This window comes from Engraulis encrasicolus, chromosome 2, assembly GCF_034702125.1.
Source record: "Engraulis encrasicolus isolate BLACKSEA-1 chromosome 2, IST_EnEncr_1.0, whole genome shotgun sequence".
Taxonomy (NCBI): domain Eukaryota; kingdom Metazoa; phylum Chordata; class Actinopteri; order Clupeiformes; family Engraulidae; genus Engraulis; species Engraulis encrasicolus.
The window spans coordinates 49,001,284-49,015,803 of NC_085858.1; the positions used below are offsets into that span (position 1 = coordinate 49,001,284).

Below are 14,520 nucleotides of genomic sequence, written 5' to 3' on the forward strand. Positions count from 1 at the left end.
AGTGTGCATGCCAGTACAGATCATGCTTAATGATATAATTACATGGAGAGAGCAATGCTAAAAACGCTTCATTTGCATCACTCAAACGTTGTGCAGTATAGTTGCGACACGTTTACTGTGCTGTGATTTAAAAAGAAGTTAAACTGTTTAGCTGTTTTTTTCCATTTGATTTCAGCTGTTCATGTTTTTTGTTTGTTTGTTTTTTTGTTTTTTTGTTTTTGTTTGTTTGTTTGTTTTACCTTGGAAGCCGTCTTGGTCGATGTCACCGATGGCTGCCACGGCCATTCCAAATGCAGAGTCTTCGCGTCCCCGCAGCGCAACGTCATACTTGTTTTGGAAAAAGCCATTCTGATTCATGTAGATGTACACGGCACCCCCTTCTTTCAGACGATCAAAGTAAAAGGGAGCACCCACAATCAAATCCTTCCACCTAGACCAACAAACACAGGCAGGCAGACAGACAGACAGACAGACAGACAGACAGACAGACAGACAGACAGACAGACAGACAGACAGACAGACACTATTTCAGCCAACTGCAAATAATGAATGTACTGCAAACACTCTGTCTTTCTTGCTTATGTCAAAATATGTGAATAGACAAACGGACGGAAAGATAGACAGTTCTGAAGCCATTGAATATATTGAATTATTGTAGCAGTAATTGTATTAACAATGAATAAATAAAATGTGTCATTTTATTTCTGCCTGAAGATATAGTTTAGTTGGAGTATGGCATTCCAATCCAGCTAAATCCTCAGTAGCCTAAGCAGAGGGAGGCGGTGAGGTGAGATCAATATTCTGTGGTCTACCTACCCATCGTTGTTGAGGTCGGCCACGGCGATGCTGCTGCCAAAGTAAGAGCCCACCTGCTCCCCGTAGAGGCTGTTATTGCCAATGGCCAATGGATTCTTCACACTCTTCACCAAGTTCAACATCACTGAACCTGTGGCTAGGATTGCTGAGAGGAAAAACAGAAAAGAAAACACAGAAAAAAGGCAGTTTAAAAAAAAAAGAAAAAAGAGCCTGTGTGTTGAAAGGTATGTTTGAAGTATGATACGGTTTCTGAAGGGGATTCGCAAACATTTCTGCAGGATTTTCTCACTGTATAGCAACTGCATCAAAGAATGGCTCAAATGAATGCCTCTACTCCTCTCTCTCGCACATTCACCCAACATGACCCTTCAGCTACCCACACAATAAAAAGTGCAGTGATAATTCAACACTAAGAGAGTGCTCTGGGACCAACTACACTTAAGACACTCTTTAAGTGTTAAGTTAACACTGTTTTTTTTACTGCCCACATTTAGCTTTAGGCCTTTTAATATAAAGCCTTCCAATCCCAATTCTGTTTTTCAATAGGCAGTATACCTTAACCTGTAGAGCTTTTGTGCTTTTTTTGCTTTTTTTCCTATTGTTGTGTTAGTCATGTGCATGTAACAAATTGCAAATGAGTTCAAGTTTAACTCATTCCGTACGAGTTAAACAAAGAACATATTCATAATACACTACGTACTATGAAATAGTACAAATATGACTTACACTGTATTCAAATGGGCATAATACAGCAAATACATTGAGGAAATGTGTAATATCCACCATTCCAGTGCTACGAAATTAAATATCGGAGAAATGTGTGCATAATGTATGTTGCTGTACCTTGTGGTCCATCTCTGGGGGCTCCTGTTATCAGCGTGTCTTCGGTCTGGCTCAGGACACCTTTCTCCTTCGCCACGGCGTAGCCTGTGTGTGTGTGTGTGTGTGCGAGCGAGCGAGCGTGCGTGCGTGCGTATGTGTGTGTGTGCATGTATAAATTGGGGGATAAAGCACATGTATTAGACTTCTGAAACAACCTGCCATTCATATGGCTGGACGATGCTTTATAGCCTTACAGCAGGGACTGTCAAAACTTCAAACTTCTGTCAAAGCAGAGAGGCTGGAGATGAAAGTCGACCCCCATCTCCATGCTACATATACTAGATCATACCACGCAGCTCATGCAGAAAGGGCAAACGCAGGAGGGGTGTCTTGTTATTCACGGACGGAATCCCTGTGTGGTGATGTTTCAAAAGTTTCACACTGACTTAACACTACTTCAATATTTCACCTCAGTGCACAGCTTTTGCACCAGAGGGGGGGGGGGGGACTGCCTGAAAATAGCACGTTTGAGGGCCGCTGCAATCCCTCACTGTGTAACAATATAAGTTGTTCAATATCAGTTGTTCAGTTTGGCCAGTTCAGAAAATGTGGCATTACTTGAATATTTACCAGCACCAATGTCTTACTGGTTTTGAATTTTACATGTGTGGTATAGTGTATATGAAGGTTGGCCCATTCTCCTCCAATGTTGATGCAGCCCCATCTTGAATGAAGTTGCAATATATTAACAGTTAAGTATGAGTATCATATTGCTACTTCTATGCCCTGAATTTGACAAAATGAAGGTAAATCTGACACAGTGGGCATTTAAGCCCTTTGGTTACTTAAAGCTCTCAGTAATGTCATAGCACTGCTGTTAGGTTGTAGTTGAGTCTTTTCAGCAAAGCGTGAATAGGTCAACTGGTAGGCCAATCTGCATAGAGATGCGACATGGTCTTCATGTGGATGACCAGTAATAACACGGGTCTGGCAACACAATATATTAGGGGTGTAAATCACTAGCCAGGCTGTGCCCTCCTAGTGACGCAACACTTTCAGCTCCAACCACTTTGTCGATAAGCAAACAACCATAAGCAAACCAAGGGAGGCAGGTCAATCATGCCGTTTGGGAAACTTTAATTGTTATGCTCTTGGTCAGACCAAATCTCGAAGAGATTTGAATGTTGATGATAATCAGGCTAGTAAATCACAGCCTCCATGACGATACGATTCCATATCAATATCTCGAGCCGATTTTCGATCCGTAGAGGACCAGTTCTGCCAATTTCAATATGCTGTTGTATTGCTCACGCTACCCTTGACTTGTCAGTACCTGGTGATGCTACATTTTACATCTAAGCCCTTTCCGAGATCTGAGCTATTCTAATGGGGGCAGATTTTGTTTACATTTAAAAATGTCTTAACATAGGCCTACTCCAAATATTCTCCCAAAAGGCATCACTGTTTGCTAGTTGTCTGCTGATGTTGCATAACCTTTTGGATGGTATATGTTTTTTTGAAACAAACACCTGCCCCCATTACAATGACCAGGATCTCGGAAAAGGCTGAAAAAAAAAATCTCAGGTACTACTGACAAGTCCAGGGTAGTGTGAGCATTACAACTGCATGTTGAAATTGGCTGAACTTATCCTTTAAGAATGCCCCACGATACGATACCATTTAATTCAATCGTCGCCTGTAGGATCGATGTATCGATACATATTGATTAATATCTAAACCCCTAAAACATATGGACAGAAAATCTAAAGGATATTGAAAAGTACATCACGAGCTTACCCATGTAGATGTTGCGCCTGGTGTCGTTGGGTTCAAAACCTGATGCAACAATCGTGTAATCATCATCTGGACTCCTCCAAATCGTATGTGTGTTGCCTGTCATCAAAGAAATCTCCATTACGATGAAAGCAGTGGGAAAATAACAAACGCAGGACCAATCGTGTACATGATGACATGTTTTAGCAATGGGAAAATAATAAAAAAAACAGGACTAATAACACAAAAGGCATACTTTTTGTAAGTTATTACTGAAAGCAGCATGCAAACATGCCATTTTATGCCATTTTATGTTTTTTTGGTGACATTTTCCGACTTTGTTATTCCATGATTTCCAATTTGAGTCAGGCACTCAGTCAGCATACCTTAACCTTAATTTTCGCCACATATTTGTCTTCTTCTTAATCATCCAATTTCATTTCTTTTGTAGTTGTTGTTGCTGTTGTTAATCTAAAGCACATTGAGCTACATGTCTTGTATGAATTCTGCTATTCCTATAAAGTTGCTCTTATTGTGTGTTTTTTTTTTAACCATGGTTTGCTTTAAAAAGACATGCACATTATGAATAATTCTGTCTGCTTAAAAAAAAAATAAGGGTAACACTTTATTTTAGGGATACATCTATTCGCATTAATACATACAATATTAATGCCTGTGTAAGTAACTTGTAAGGCATGTACTAAGCAAAATCAGACAGTTGTTAGACATTTATTTGCAAATGTCTTATTCATGCACAATAAGGGATTTATTACCAATATAACCTTAGTAAGGACCTAGTAGACCTAGATTTCTATTTATGAGTAAGCAGTGAGGGCCAGAATACAATGTGTATAAGCTCCTGGTACGCTGTGTGAACAAACCCTGAACAGTGTGAAAACAGATGTGGAATAAGGGTCCCTATTGTAAAGTGATGCATTGCTCAGCCCAGATGGCTTAGGGCCCCCTCACTACCTAGGGCCCCCACTCTACCCAGCCCCCCACCTCGGGAAGCAAAGTGTAAGAACTTTTCTGATTTTGCATCAGTCTAACTAGATATGTAGATCTCACTTAATACACTTAGTGTACAGGTGCATAATAGGAAGCAACAAGGATTGGACGTAAATTCTCAATGACGGTGAGAATGTGGGATGTCATTTTTTCATACACCAATTAGTTTTAATTGTAAAAACCCTACAATAAATGCAGAATATAACGATGAGTAACAGTTTGGAAGCGAAACTAAGCTATTCCTTTGTGATAAATAAGTTAGTGTTTGAGAAACTTAGCTCCAAGAAGTCAAGTCAAGTCAAGTCAAGTTTATTGTCAATTTCTTTACATGCACTGGTCATACAAAGAATTTGAAATTGCGTTTCTTGCTCTCCCATGCAGACATAGACTAATCTAGGTAAGGACATAGACAGTATAGACATAGACAGTACTCATACATGGACATAGACAGTATGGACGTAGACATTGCTCATACAGACATTTAAAGTGCAAGACTGGACAACAGAAGACTTGTAGAGAACATACATTAAGAGGAGGTATTTTGTTGTTCTTTTTTCTAAAAGTCCTTTATAGCGTTCTGACATAGTAATAGTAGCATTTGAAGAAATAAATAATTAAAAAAAGGTTTTTATTAAATACACCAGCAGCAGTATGTGTGTGTGTGTGTTTGTATGTGTTTTGTGTTTTGTGTGCGTGTGTGTGTGTGTGTGTGTGTGTGTGTGTGTGTGTGTGTGTGTGTGTGTGTGTGTGTTTAGTGCAGGTAGAAAGTGCGGTGTGCGTCTGTGTGTGTGTACCTGTGTATGTGTGTGTGTGTGTGTGTGTGTGTGTGTGTGTGTGTGTGAGTATGAGTTGTGTGTCTGTGTGTGTATGTTTGGGTTTAGTGCAGAAAGTGCAGTGTGCTTGTGTGTGTGTGTGTGTGTGTGTGTGTGTGTGTGTGTGTGTGTGTGTGGTGTGTGTGTGTGTGTGTGTGTGTGTGTGTGTGTGTGTGTGTGTGTGTGTGTGTGTGTGTGTGTGTGTGTGTGTGTGTGTGTGCATGTGTATGTTTTGAGTTAGTGCAGGTTGAAAGTTCAGTCACAGATGTAGTAGTGCAGGTGGAATGTTCAGTCGCAGATATGGTGGTGGGGATGAGGGGGGGAGCGTTGTCAGTGGCCTGGCTGGCTAGAGGCTGACAGTGAAGGGAGAGTGGGTTGAGTGTTCAGTATCTTGATTGCTTGATGCATCGTGCTGCTTGCAAGCCTGGTGGTACGGGAACGGAGGCGCCTGTACCTCTTTCCAGAGGGCAGGAGGCTGAACAGTTTGTGTGCAGGGTGGCTTGTGTCTTTGATGATCATCAGTGCTTTTCGGGTGAGGCGTGCGGTGTAAATGTCCTGCCAGGGAGGGGAGTGGTACTCCAATGATCTTCTTCGCTGTGTTCACAACACGCTGGAGTGTCTTCCTGTTTTTTCTCCGTGCAGCTTCCTCCCCACACTGTGATGCAGCTGGACACGACGCTCTCTATGGTTCCTCTGTAGAATGTTGTCATGATGGAGGGTGTAGCACTTGCCTTCTTTAGTTTGCGCAAGAAGTAGAGACGCTGATGGGCCTTCTTCGCCAGTGATGTAGTGTTGGTGGTCCAAGAGAGGTCGTCGCTGATGTGCACTCCAAGGAACTTGGTGCTGCTCACTCTCTCCACAGCATCACCGTCGATGGTCAGTGGTGGCAGTTGTTTTTGGACCCTCTGAAAGTTGACAACAATCTCCTTGGTCTTGTTTGACATTCAGCAGGAGGTTGTTGTCTTTGCACCATCTGGCCAGCAGGTCTACTTTCTTCTCTGTAGTGGGTCTCATCGCCCTTAGTGATGAGGCCGACCAGTGTTGTATCATCCGCAAACTTCACTAGATGGTTAGTGCTGTGGGGTCCGTTGTGCAGTCATGTGTCAGCAGCGTGAACAGCAGGGGGCTGAGAACACAACCTTGCGGAGCCCCCGTTGCTCAGGGTCAGGGTGCTTGAGGTGTTATATTCCCTACCGTTATGCTTGTGGTCTCTGCATCAGGAAGTCCAGCAGCCAGTTGCAGAGGGCGGTGCTGAAACCTAGTTTGTCCAGTTTTCTGATGAGTTGTTGTGGTATTATGGTATTGAATGCTGAGCTGAAGTCAATGAACAGCATTCTCACATATGAGTCTTTATTGTCCAAGTGGGTGAGGGCTGGATGGAGGGCAGAGCAGATTGCATCCTCCGTGGATCCGCTTGGCTCGGTATGCGAACTGGTAGGGGTCCAGGGTGGGGGGTAGGGTGGCTTTGAATGTGTGACAGGACTAAGCCGTTCGAAGCACTTCAATTGATTATGGGCGTCAGTGCTACAGGACGGTAGTCATTGAAGCATGATGGTGATGATTTCTTCGGCACGGGTATGATGGTAGCAGCTTTGAAAAGTGATGGGATGACTGCTTGCTCCAGAGAGATGTTAAAGATGTCTGTGAAGACATCCTTCAGCTCTTCTGCACAATCCTTCAACACTCGGCCAGGTATGTTGTCTGGGCCAGCTGCTTTGCGTGGGTTGATGGTGGCCAGTGTCCTCTTCACACTGGCAGAGGACAGGTACAGGGGTTGATCATGGGGGGAGGGGGAGTTTTCTGTGGATGAGTGTCATTTTGTGCTTCAAAACGGGCAAAGAAACTGTTCAGGTCGTTTAGCAGAGAGGTGTTGTTGTCACAAGTTTCGTGGTGCGGGCTTATAGTCCGTGATGGCCTGTATGCCCTGCCACAGGCTCTGTGCATCTCTGCTGTCTTTGAAGTGTGTTGTTATTTTGTCCGAGTATTCCTTTTTTATGCCCTGGGACAGGTTTGCTCTTGCTGCTTTTAGGCCAGCTACGTCTCCTGCTCTGAAGGCTTTGTCTCTGGCCCTCAGCAGTCTGTGAACGTCTCCTGTGAACCATGGCTTCTGGTTGGCTCTGGTGGTGATGCGTTTTATTTCTGTAACATCATCAATGCATTTTTCTGATGTAGGAGGTCACAGTGTCTGTGTACTCCTCAATGTCAATGTGGTTGCTGTGGGTGGCAGCTGTTTTTGAACATGTCCCAATCTGTGGTTTCAAAGCAGTCTTGTAGTTCGTGACACGGATCCCTCTGGCCATTTTCTCACCTCCTTCAGAGCTGGTTTGGTGAGTTTTACCTTTTGTCTGTAGGCTGGCAGTAGCAGAATCGTTAGGTGGTCTGATAGGCCGATGTGGGGGGATGGGCTTTGCCTTGTATGCTCCTTGTTTTGGGGTATAAACAAAGTCCAGGGTGTTTTGTCCTCTTGTTGGAAAGTTAACATGTTGGTGAAATTTTGGAAGAACTGTTTTGAGATTTCCGTGGTTGAAATCTCCCATGACCACTGTGAAGGCATCTGGGTGTGCATCTTGTTGTTCAACTGATTCCCCGATGCAGCTCGTTCAGTGCCTCGCTTCTGGCGCTGGTGGTATTGCTAGGAGCGAGGTAAACTGCGACCAGTAGAATGGCGGATATTTCTCTTGGTAGATAGAAGGGTCGGCACTTGATGATCATGAACTCCACTAGTGGAGAGCAGTGTCTCTGTACCACCGTAGCATTTTTGCACCAAGCATCATGTGTGTAAACACATATTCCTCCCCCTCGTTTTTTTTTTCTCTGCAAGGGCTCTGTCCGCTCGGTGGCACGTAAGTTGCTCCAGTTGTAAAGCGAGTCCGGTATGCCCGTCGTTCAGCCATGATTTCTGTAAAACACGGTTACACAGCAGTTCCTCACAGTTTTGTTCGCTGATCTTAGTAGCCGTATGTCATCCATCTTATTGTCCATAGATCTTACGTTTGCCAAGAGAATTGATGGTATTGCTGGACGAGTTGGGTTGGCTGCAAGCCGTGTTTCGACGCCACCTCGTTTGCCTCTCTTCCTAATTCTGGAGCACCTCTTTCGCCGTCGCCATGTAGGCGAAGCAGACGGGTCCGATGTATGCCGCCGTAGTATCCCAAGTTCTTCCAGTGTCTCTATTGGTATATCCAATACATCGCTTGAGTTGTCCATTCTTATCTGCAACAGCTGTTGCCGACTGTACATGCGTTCCGACATAGTTTCCGACGATAGACATTTCGAATGACACATTATAACACAAATAAACACTGCGAGTTGGGAGAGTAAGGAGTCGCTGCAGCTACGTGCGCCACACACAAGAAGTGCAGTGCATGATGGGTACGCCCTTATCCTTAGTCAGAAATGCAATGCATGGCCAATGCAGCAATGATAATATTTCTGTTGTTACGTACATGGCAAATTGTTTGGATAGCAACTAAATTGCACGAGTGAGGGGAGGAGCTAAGGACGTAGGTAGACTCAGAGCTGGGTAGGTTGTCTGTTGGCCTAGATTGCGTACCCATCATGCACTGCACTTCTTGAAGCTAATGTTCTCAAACATTAACTTAATTATCACAAAAGAATAGTTTAGTTTCGCTTCAAAACTATTATTCTATACTTAACTATACTTATGTTCTGCATTTATTTTGGGGTTTTTTGCAATTAAAACTCAGTGGTACATGAAAAAAATTACATCTCACCAACCCACCGCCATTGACAAGTGTACGTTCAATCCTTGCTATATAAAGGCTCCTGTTACTTTCACTTCTTTGACATGAACAAGAGGAAACTAGATGCCTCACCTGAACACAAGTAATTACACTTTGCTGATCAGGGGGGGCTAGGTAGTGCGGGCCTGGGTGGTGTGGGGGCCCTAAGTAACGAGGGGGACTTTGGTAGTGCGGGGGCCCTAAGCCATCTGGGCTGAGCAATGTGTCACTATAGAATAGGGACCCTTATTACGCATCTGTTTTCACACTGTTTAGGGTTTGTTCACACAGTGTGTCGGGAGCTTATACACATTGTATTCTGCCACTTACTACTTACTAATAAATAGAAATATAGGCTTACTGGTCCTTACTAAGGTTATATTAGTAATACATCCCTAATTGGGCATGAACAAGACATTTGTGAATACATGCTTAACAACTGTCTTATTTTGCTTAGTACATTCCTTACAAGTTACTTACACAGGCATTAATATTGTATGTATTAGCGCTAATAGATGTATCCCTAAAATAAAGTGTTACCAATTAAGTTTTAAATACATGTAAGTAGACACACCTTGCCAGTCGTAACTCCCGGGCGAGCCGGCGACCACCTCGTCCCGTGTGATGAGGGCGGAGATGCCCAGCGTGCACTGGCCCTCCTCGGTGTGGAGGGTCAGTGGGCTGCAGACCTCGTAGTAGTCCTCCCAGTGCCCGTCGTCCAGGTCCAGCTGCATGCTGTTGCTGCGCACGTAGCAGCGGCCGATCATGCTGTACCGGGTCTCGTCATACACCTTCTTCACGTAGCGGTGCCCACAGGCCTGTTGGACAGACAGACAGACAGACAGACAGACAGACAGACAGGATATTAGTTAGACAGAGAGACAAATGTGGCTTTCACCATACAGCTTCTTCACATAGCGGTGGCCACATGCCTGGGCGTGGGTGGTTGGGGACAGACAGACAGACAGACAGACAGGATATTAGTCAGACAGAAAGACAAATGTGGTTTTCACCATACAGCTTCTTCACGAAGCAGTGGGCACATGCCTGGGGGAGAGAGGAGGTGGCAGACACAGACAGACAGACAGACAGACAGACAGACAGACAGACAGACAGACAGACAGACAGACAGACAGACAGACAGACAGACAGGGACAAACAGGTCATTCATTAGACAGATAGATGTGGCCATCTTGTATATTCTTCACCGAGTGAGGGGGAGAGAGACACATGGTTGGAGGAGGTGGAAGACAGACACAGATTGGCAGACAGGTAGACAGTTAGAGAAAGACACATATGGCAGTCATACAGCTTCTTCACATAGTGGCGGTTGCAGGCCTGGGCGAGAGGAGGCGGAAGACATACAGACAGACAGAAAGACAGACAGACAGACAGGCAAGGAGACAAGCAGACAGAGACGGAAATGGACAGAGACAAGACGGACAAGACAGGCAGACAGACGTGCATGCAGAAATAGAGATGGCCAGAGTCAGACAGGTAGACAGGCAGGTAGCGTTAGAGGCAGACAGACAGGCAGGCAGTTAGACAGAGCGACAAGGCCAGGCAGACAAGACTGATATATGTGGCAAATCTGTTTTAACTTTTCCATCAAATAATGACAACATCAGATAAAAGATCGCTCATATCAGCCACCAACAGTTGACAGCATTAATCAGGCATCATCTGTCTTTGAAATGGAAAACGCTGGTATCTCATCGACCGTGAAAAACACATCTGTCAACCTCTACTAGTCTGACGGAGACAGGTCTACTATGAGAGTGCCAGTGTCACAAAATATCTGGTTTCTCAAACAGCTGGTTACCCAGACGTCAGAGTCCATCATACAGTATAGCGATTGGTCAGATGTAAAGGTCACTATCACTTTATGACCAATCACTGTGCTTCTCACCTGCAGTGGTATGGGGGGAGAACCAGCTGCGCATACTAGCCTGATTATCACCGACTTTCAAATCTCTTCGAGACTTGGTCTGACCAAGAGCTTAACAATTAACGTTTCTCAAACGGCATAGATGACCCAGGGCCGTTGGAGCTGCTCAAAGTTGATTGGGTCCCGACAAAGTGGGTTGAGTTCCTGATTATTCGGGAGATCAGAAACAATATTTACATTGCTCTTGGCCTGACTAGAAGCAACGCCGAAGGTGTTGCGTCACTAGGAGGGCATGGCCTGGCTAGCGCATACATCTTTTCACACCAACCTTATCAGCCAAACCCATATACGGACATGGCGCAGTGGAGGAGGAAGCAGGTTGACTCACCAGAACACGGCCATTAGTGATGTTCTGACTGGCCACAGACACACCCAGCCACATGCCATCCAAAATCTCAGTTTTGCTATCAAATGGTTCTGAAAGGCAAGGAGAGGAGAGATGCATGAATCAGCAGGAATGAATCAACATTTTGGGACTGTGACTCAATGGCACTTTAATGAGACATCAAGATTTGATTGACAAATGTGCGTACAGGTGATTGACGTCAATACCATTTCCTTTTTAGGTGATCACCAACTTTAATTGTGCAGAAAAACGCAAAACAATGCAAAAAGTATAGCCTAACATAAAAACAATATACAGCGAGGAAAGTGATTATTTAATTTATTCCATAAATTATTCCAAAACAAGAGGTATACAATAAAAGATCAACACAAATGAAATAAGTACCACTATTACCTGATGTGGCCAGGTGCATCCTGCCGCAATCACTGCGGTCCGTGCTGATTGGGCAGAAGAACACATCTCCCGTCTGATTGGCTGCAGCATCAGGAAGTGTTGATGTCTCTTTGGGGGCTCCCACCAATACTCTGGTGAAGAAACACATTGGAGTGATAAGTTGAAAGAGAAAGAGAGATACTTTATTAATCCCCAAAGGGGAAATTGAGTGCCACCTGGTCATACACACATCACATAACAGGAAGACAGGACAAATACATAATAAATAAGAGCTAAGAAATGAATAAAAACAGTCCATCATAAAAACACACAAAACATCTCAACAACATTATAAAAAAAGTCACTCAGCAGCTGTTGTTAAAAATTCTGATAGCTGCAGGAATAAAAGATCTAAACCTTTCGATGGAGCATCTGAGTAGGAGGAGCCTTTGGCTTCTGCCACTTTTTGTGATCAGGCTGAACAATGGGTGGTCGTCCATGCTCAGTCAGTACACTTATCATCTTTCTCTAAGTTACTCTATATCAGATTTTCAGAGAACTACAACAAGAACACAGGAAAACAAATGTCTCTTGATGCGAACAATGTCTTACAATGTCTGACAAGCAAGATGATGTATTATCATATAGTCTACATCACAAGACAATTCAGAAATTCACAGTCTGAAAACCAAAGGTGTTCTTTCATACTCTCTATAGTGCGTATACATGTACAATACAAGACTTTTCATACAAGCTGCAATTGTGGCAGGTGGACACACACTGCAGCTGATTTAAAAAAAAAAAAAAACGTATTCATTTATAAAATAATCCAGTTGAGCACTTTGTAGAATGAGAGACCAGAGGATTACTAGCAGATGAGATACGTGGAACAGTGGAACACTGTACAAGTCACTAAAGAGAAATTACGACCACAGTACACACCACTATGACATCGCACACAGTAGGGCTGTAACGATATTGTATCGAACCGAGAAATCGTGATACACAGAGTCACAATACTGTATCGTGATACAAAGAGGCAGTATCGTGATACGCCCTTTCAAAGCTTTATTACCCATTAGTCATGAAAACAACCTTATGATTTGATGTGATAGTGTTTCCAAACTTCAGTGGAGATACATTTCAGAACTCGTGGGCTGTATCGTGAGTTGAGTGTATCGTTACAGCACTAGCACACAGTGTTCTTTTTTATATTTCAACTTGGTCATTGCCATTTGGGTGAAAGCAAATTCACAACAGGGACCCTGTACTAAGAGTATAAGAGAATGAGACGATCAGATGGGAGAAATAGGAGGGAGAGGGAACACAGCCCAGCCTCAAGCACTTCACACAGAGTGAGTAGATACGGTAAAGTACACAATGCGCAGTAGCACCAACACCAGGGGTGAGTTTCTTAAAAGGGAAGTTGTTAGCCTGTTAGCAACTTCGGTAGTTGCCAATGGGAAAATGCATTGTAAGCAACGAAGTAGCTAATGTAGTAAGCAACTTTGGTTTCGAGAAATTCACCCCAGAAGTGGAGACTAAGAGTCTAATGAACAAAGGTTCAAACTAGTCACTTATAAAAATGTGCAGTACGATTTGTTTGTTGATCATATTCTATGATCTTATTATTTCCATTGCTGTAAGTAGTCAACTGATGTGAACAGGTAATAGACCACTCAATGAGTGAGAATGCATTCAAGTCCTCTTCACTGCCACAATAGCCTTTCACAACCTGCTATGCACACACTTGCATCAGAGATTCTTTAAGTATAGAGATATGCCAACATAATAGGTTTCTATGGGCACCTAATGTGACCAGGTTCCGGTCTGCCTAAAGGGGCGTGTCATAATGCTCCTAGCATTGAATAGAACAGTCCTCAGGTCTGCCTAGGTCTGCCTAAAGGGGGATTTCCCCCCCAATAATAGAACCAGGAAACAATGGGCCAATGGAACCTCTCTCTCTCTACTCTCTCTGCTTGCATGGTGTGTAGCACGCATTTGCCAAATAAATATTTTCAGACAACTGTTCAGGCCAGCTCTGATTGACATCAGACCAATATTCACTGATTTCGCACTGGTGTCTCATCAGGGGTGAAAGTAGTTTTCATGTCTTACCTGTGATATTTTGAGGATATTCTCAACAATCGCCCTTCCAAATGCCAACATAAGAAAGAGCACAAACAAAATAAACATGTGCGTTACAGATCTGTATCACTGCATGACTATTTCGGGTAACTTTGAGCTGTTCTCTTGATAGGACATTTGTCTGAAATGGCATGCCGTGTATGCATGTTTTGTACTTTAATTAAATTTCCAAATGTGGGTTTTTGGCCAGCATTAACCCTATTCTTTTACCGGTACTGCGCACCAGCTGTGTATTTTATACCGGTACTGCGCACCAGCTGTGTATTTTATACCGGTACTGCGCACCAGCTGTGTATTTTATACCGGTGCTGCGCACCTGTGCTCACCAGTCTACTTTCACCTCTGCCTCTCACTGAATTTAGTTGCACATACCGTACAATATGCGAGTAGTGCATCAACAATAAGCTGTGTGTGTACATGCAAAAAATCCATATGCACAGCAAAAAATGTTCTTCAGGTGCTGGGTTAGTACTGGTGCAAAATTGGTTCATTTAAAAGTAAAGGCACAGCACGAGAGGCTTCATACACTTGACTGTACTTGATGAAAACATATTTCAGCGTGTGGTGGTGTTGGTGGTGGTGGTCATCTTGAGCTTTCAGCTTTCAATTTGGCCTTATACAGCACGTCGAGACGGAAATGAAAGACCTTAAGGGTCTGCAAGCAGCCCAATTGAGATCTGCTGAGGATAGCGCAAGCTGCATGATTGCCTCTGCTGCAGCCCACGTGTGATA

General features: G+C 43.7%; 1 protein-coding gene across 1 annotated transcript in view; it reads right to left on the bottom strand.

The window, feature by feature from the left end:
* Window positions 1-14,520, bottom strand: part of itga3a (integrin, alpha 3a) — a 104,691-nt gene that overhangs the window by 41,675 nt on the left and 48,496 nt on the right. The window contains exons 2-8 of the mRNA XM_063190157.1: window positions 11,662-11,792; window positions 11,251-11,339; window positions 9,549-9,792; window positions 3,436-3,531; window positions 1,660-1,743; window positions 817-961; window positions 240-430 (exon numbers count right to left, since the gene is read on the bottom strand). Coding sequence (XP_063046227.1) covers window positions 240-430; window positions 817-961; window positions 1,660-1,743; window positions 3,436-3,531; window positions 9,549-9,792; window positions 11,251-11,339; window positions 11,662-11,792 — 980 coding nt within the window. The remainder of the gene's footprint in view (window positions 1-239; window positions 431-816; window positions 962-1,659; window positions 1,744-3,435; window positions 3,532-9,548; window positions 9,793-11,250; window positions 11,340-11,661; window positions 11,793-14,520) is intronic.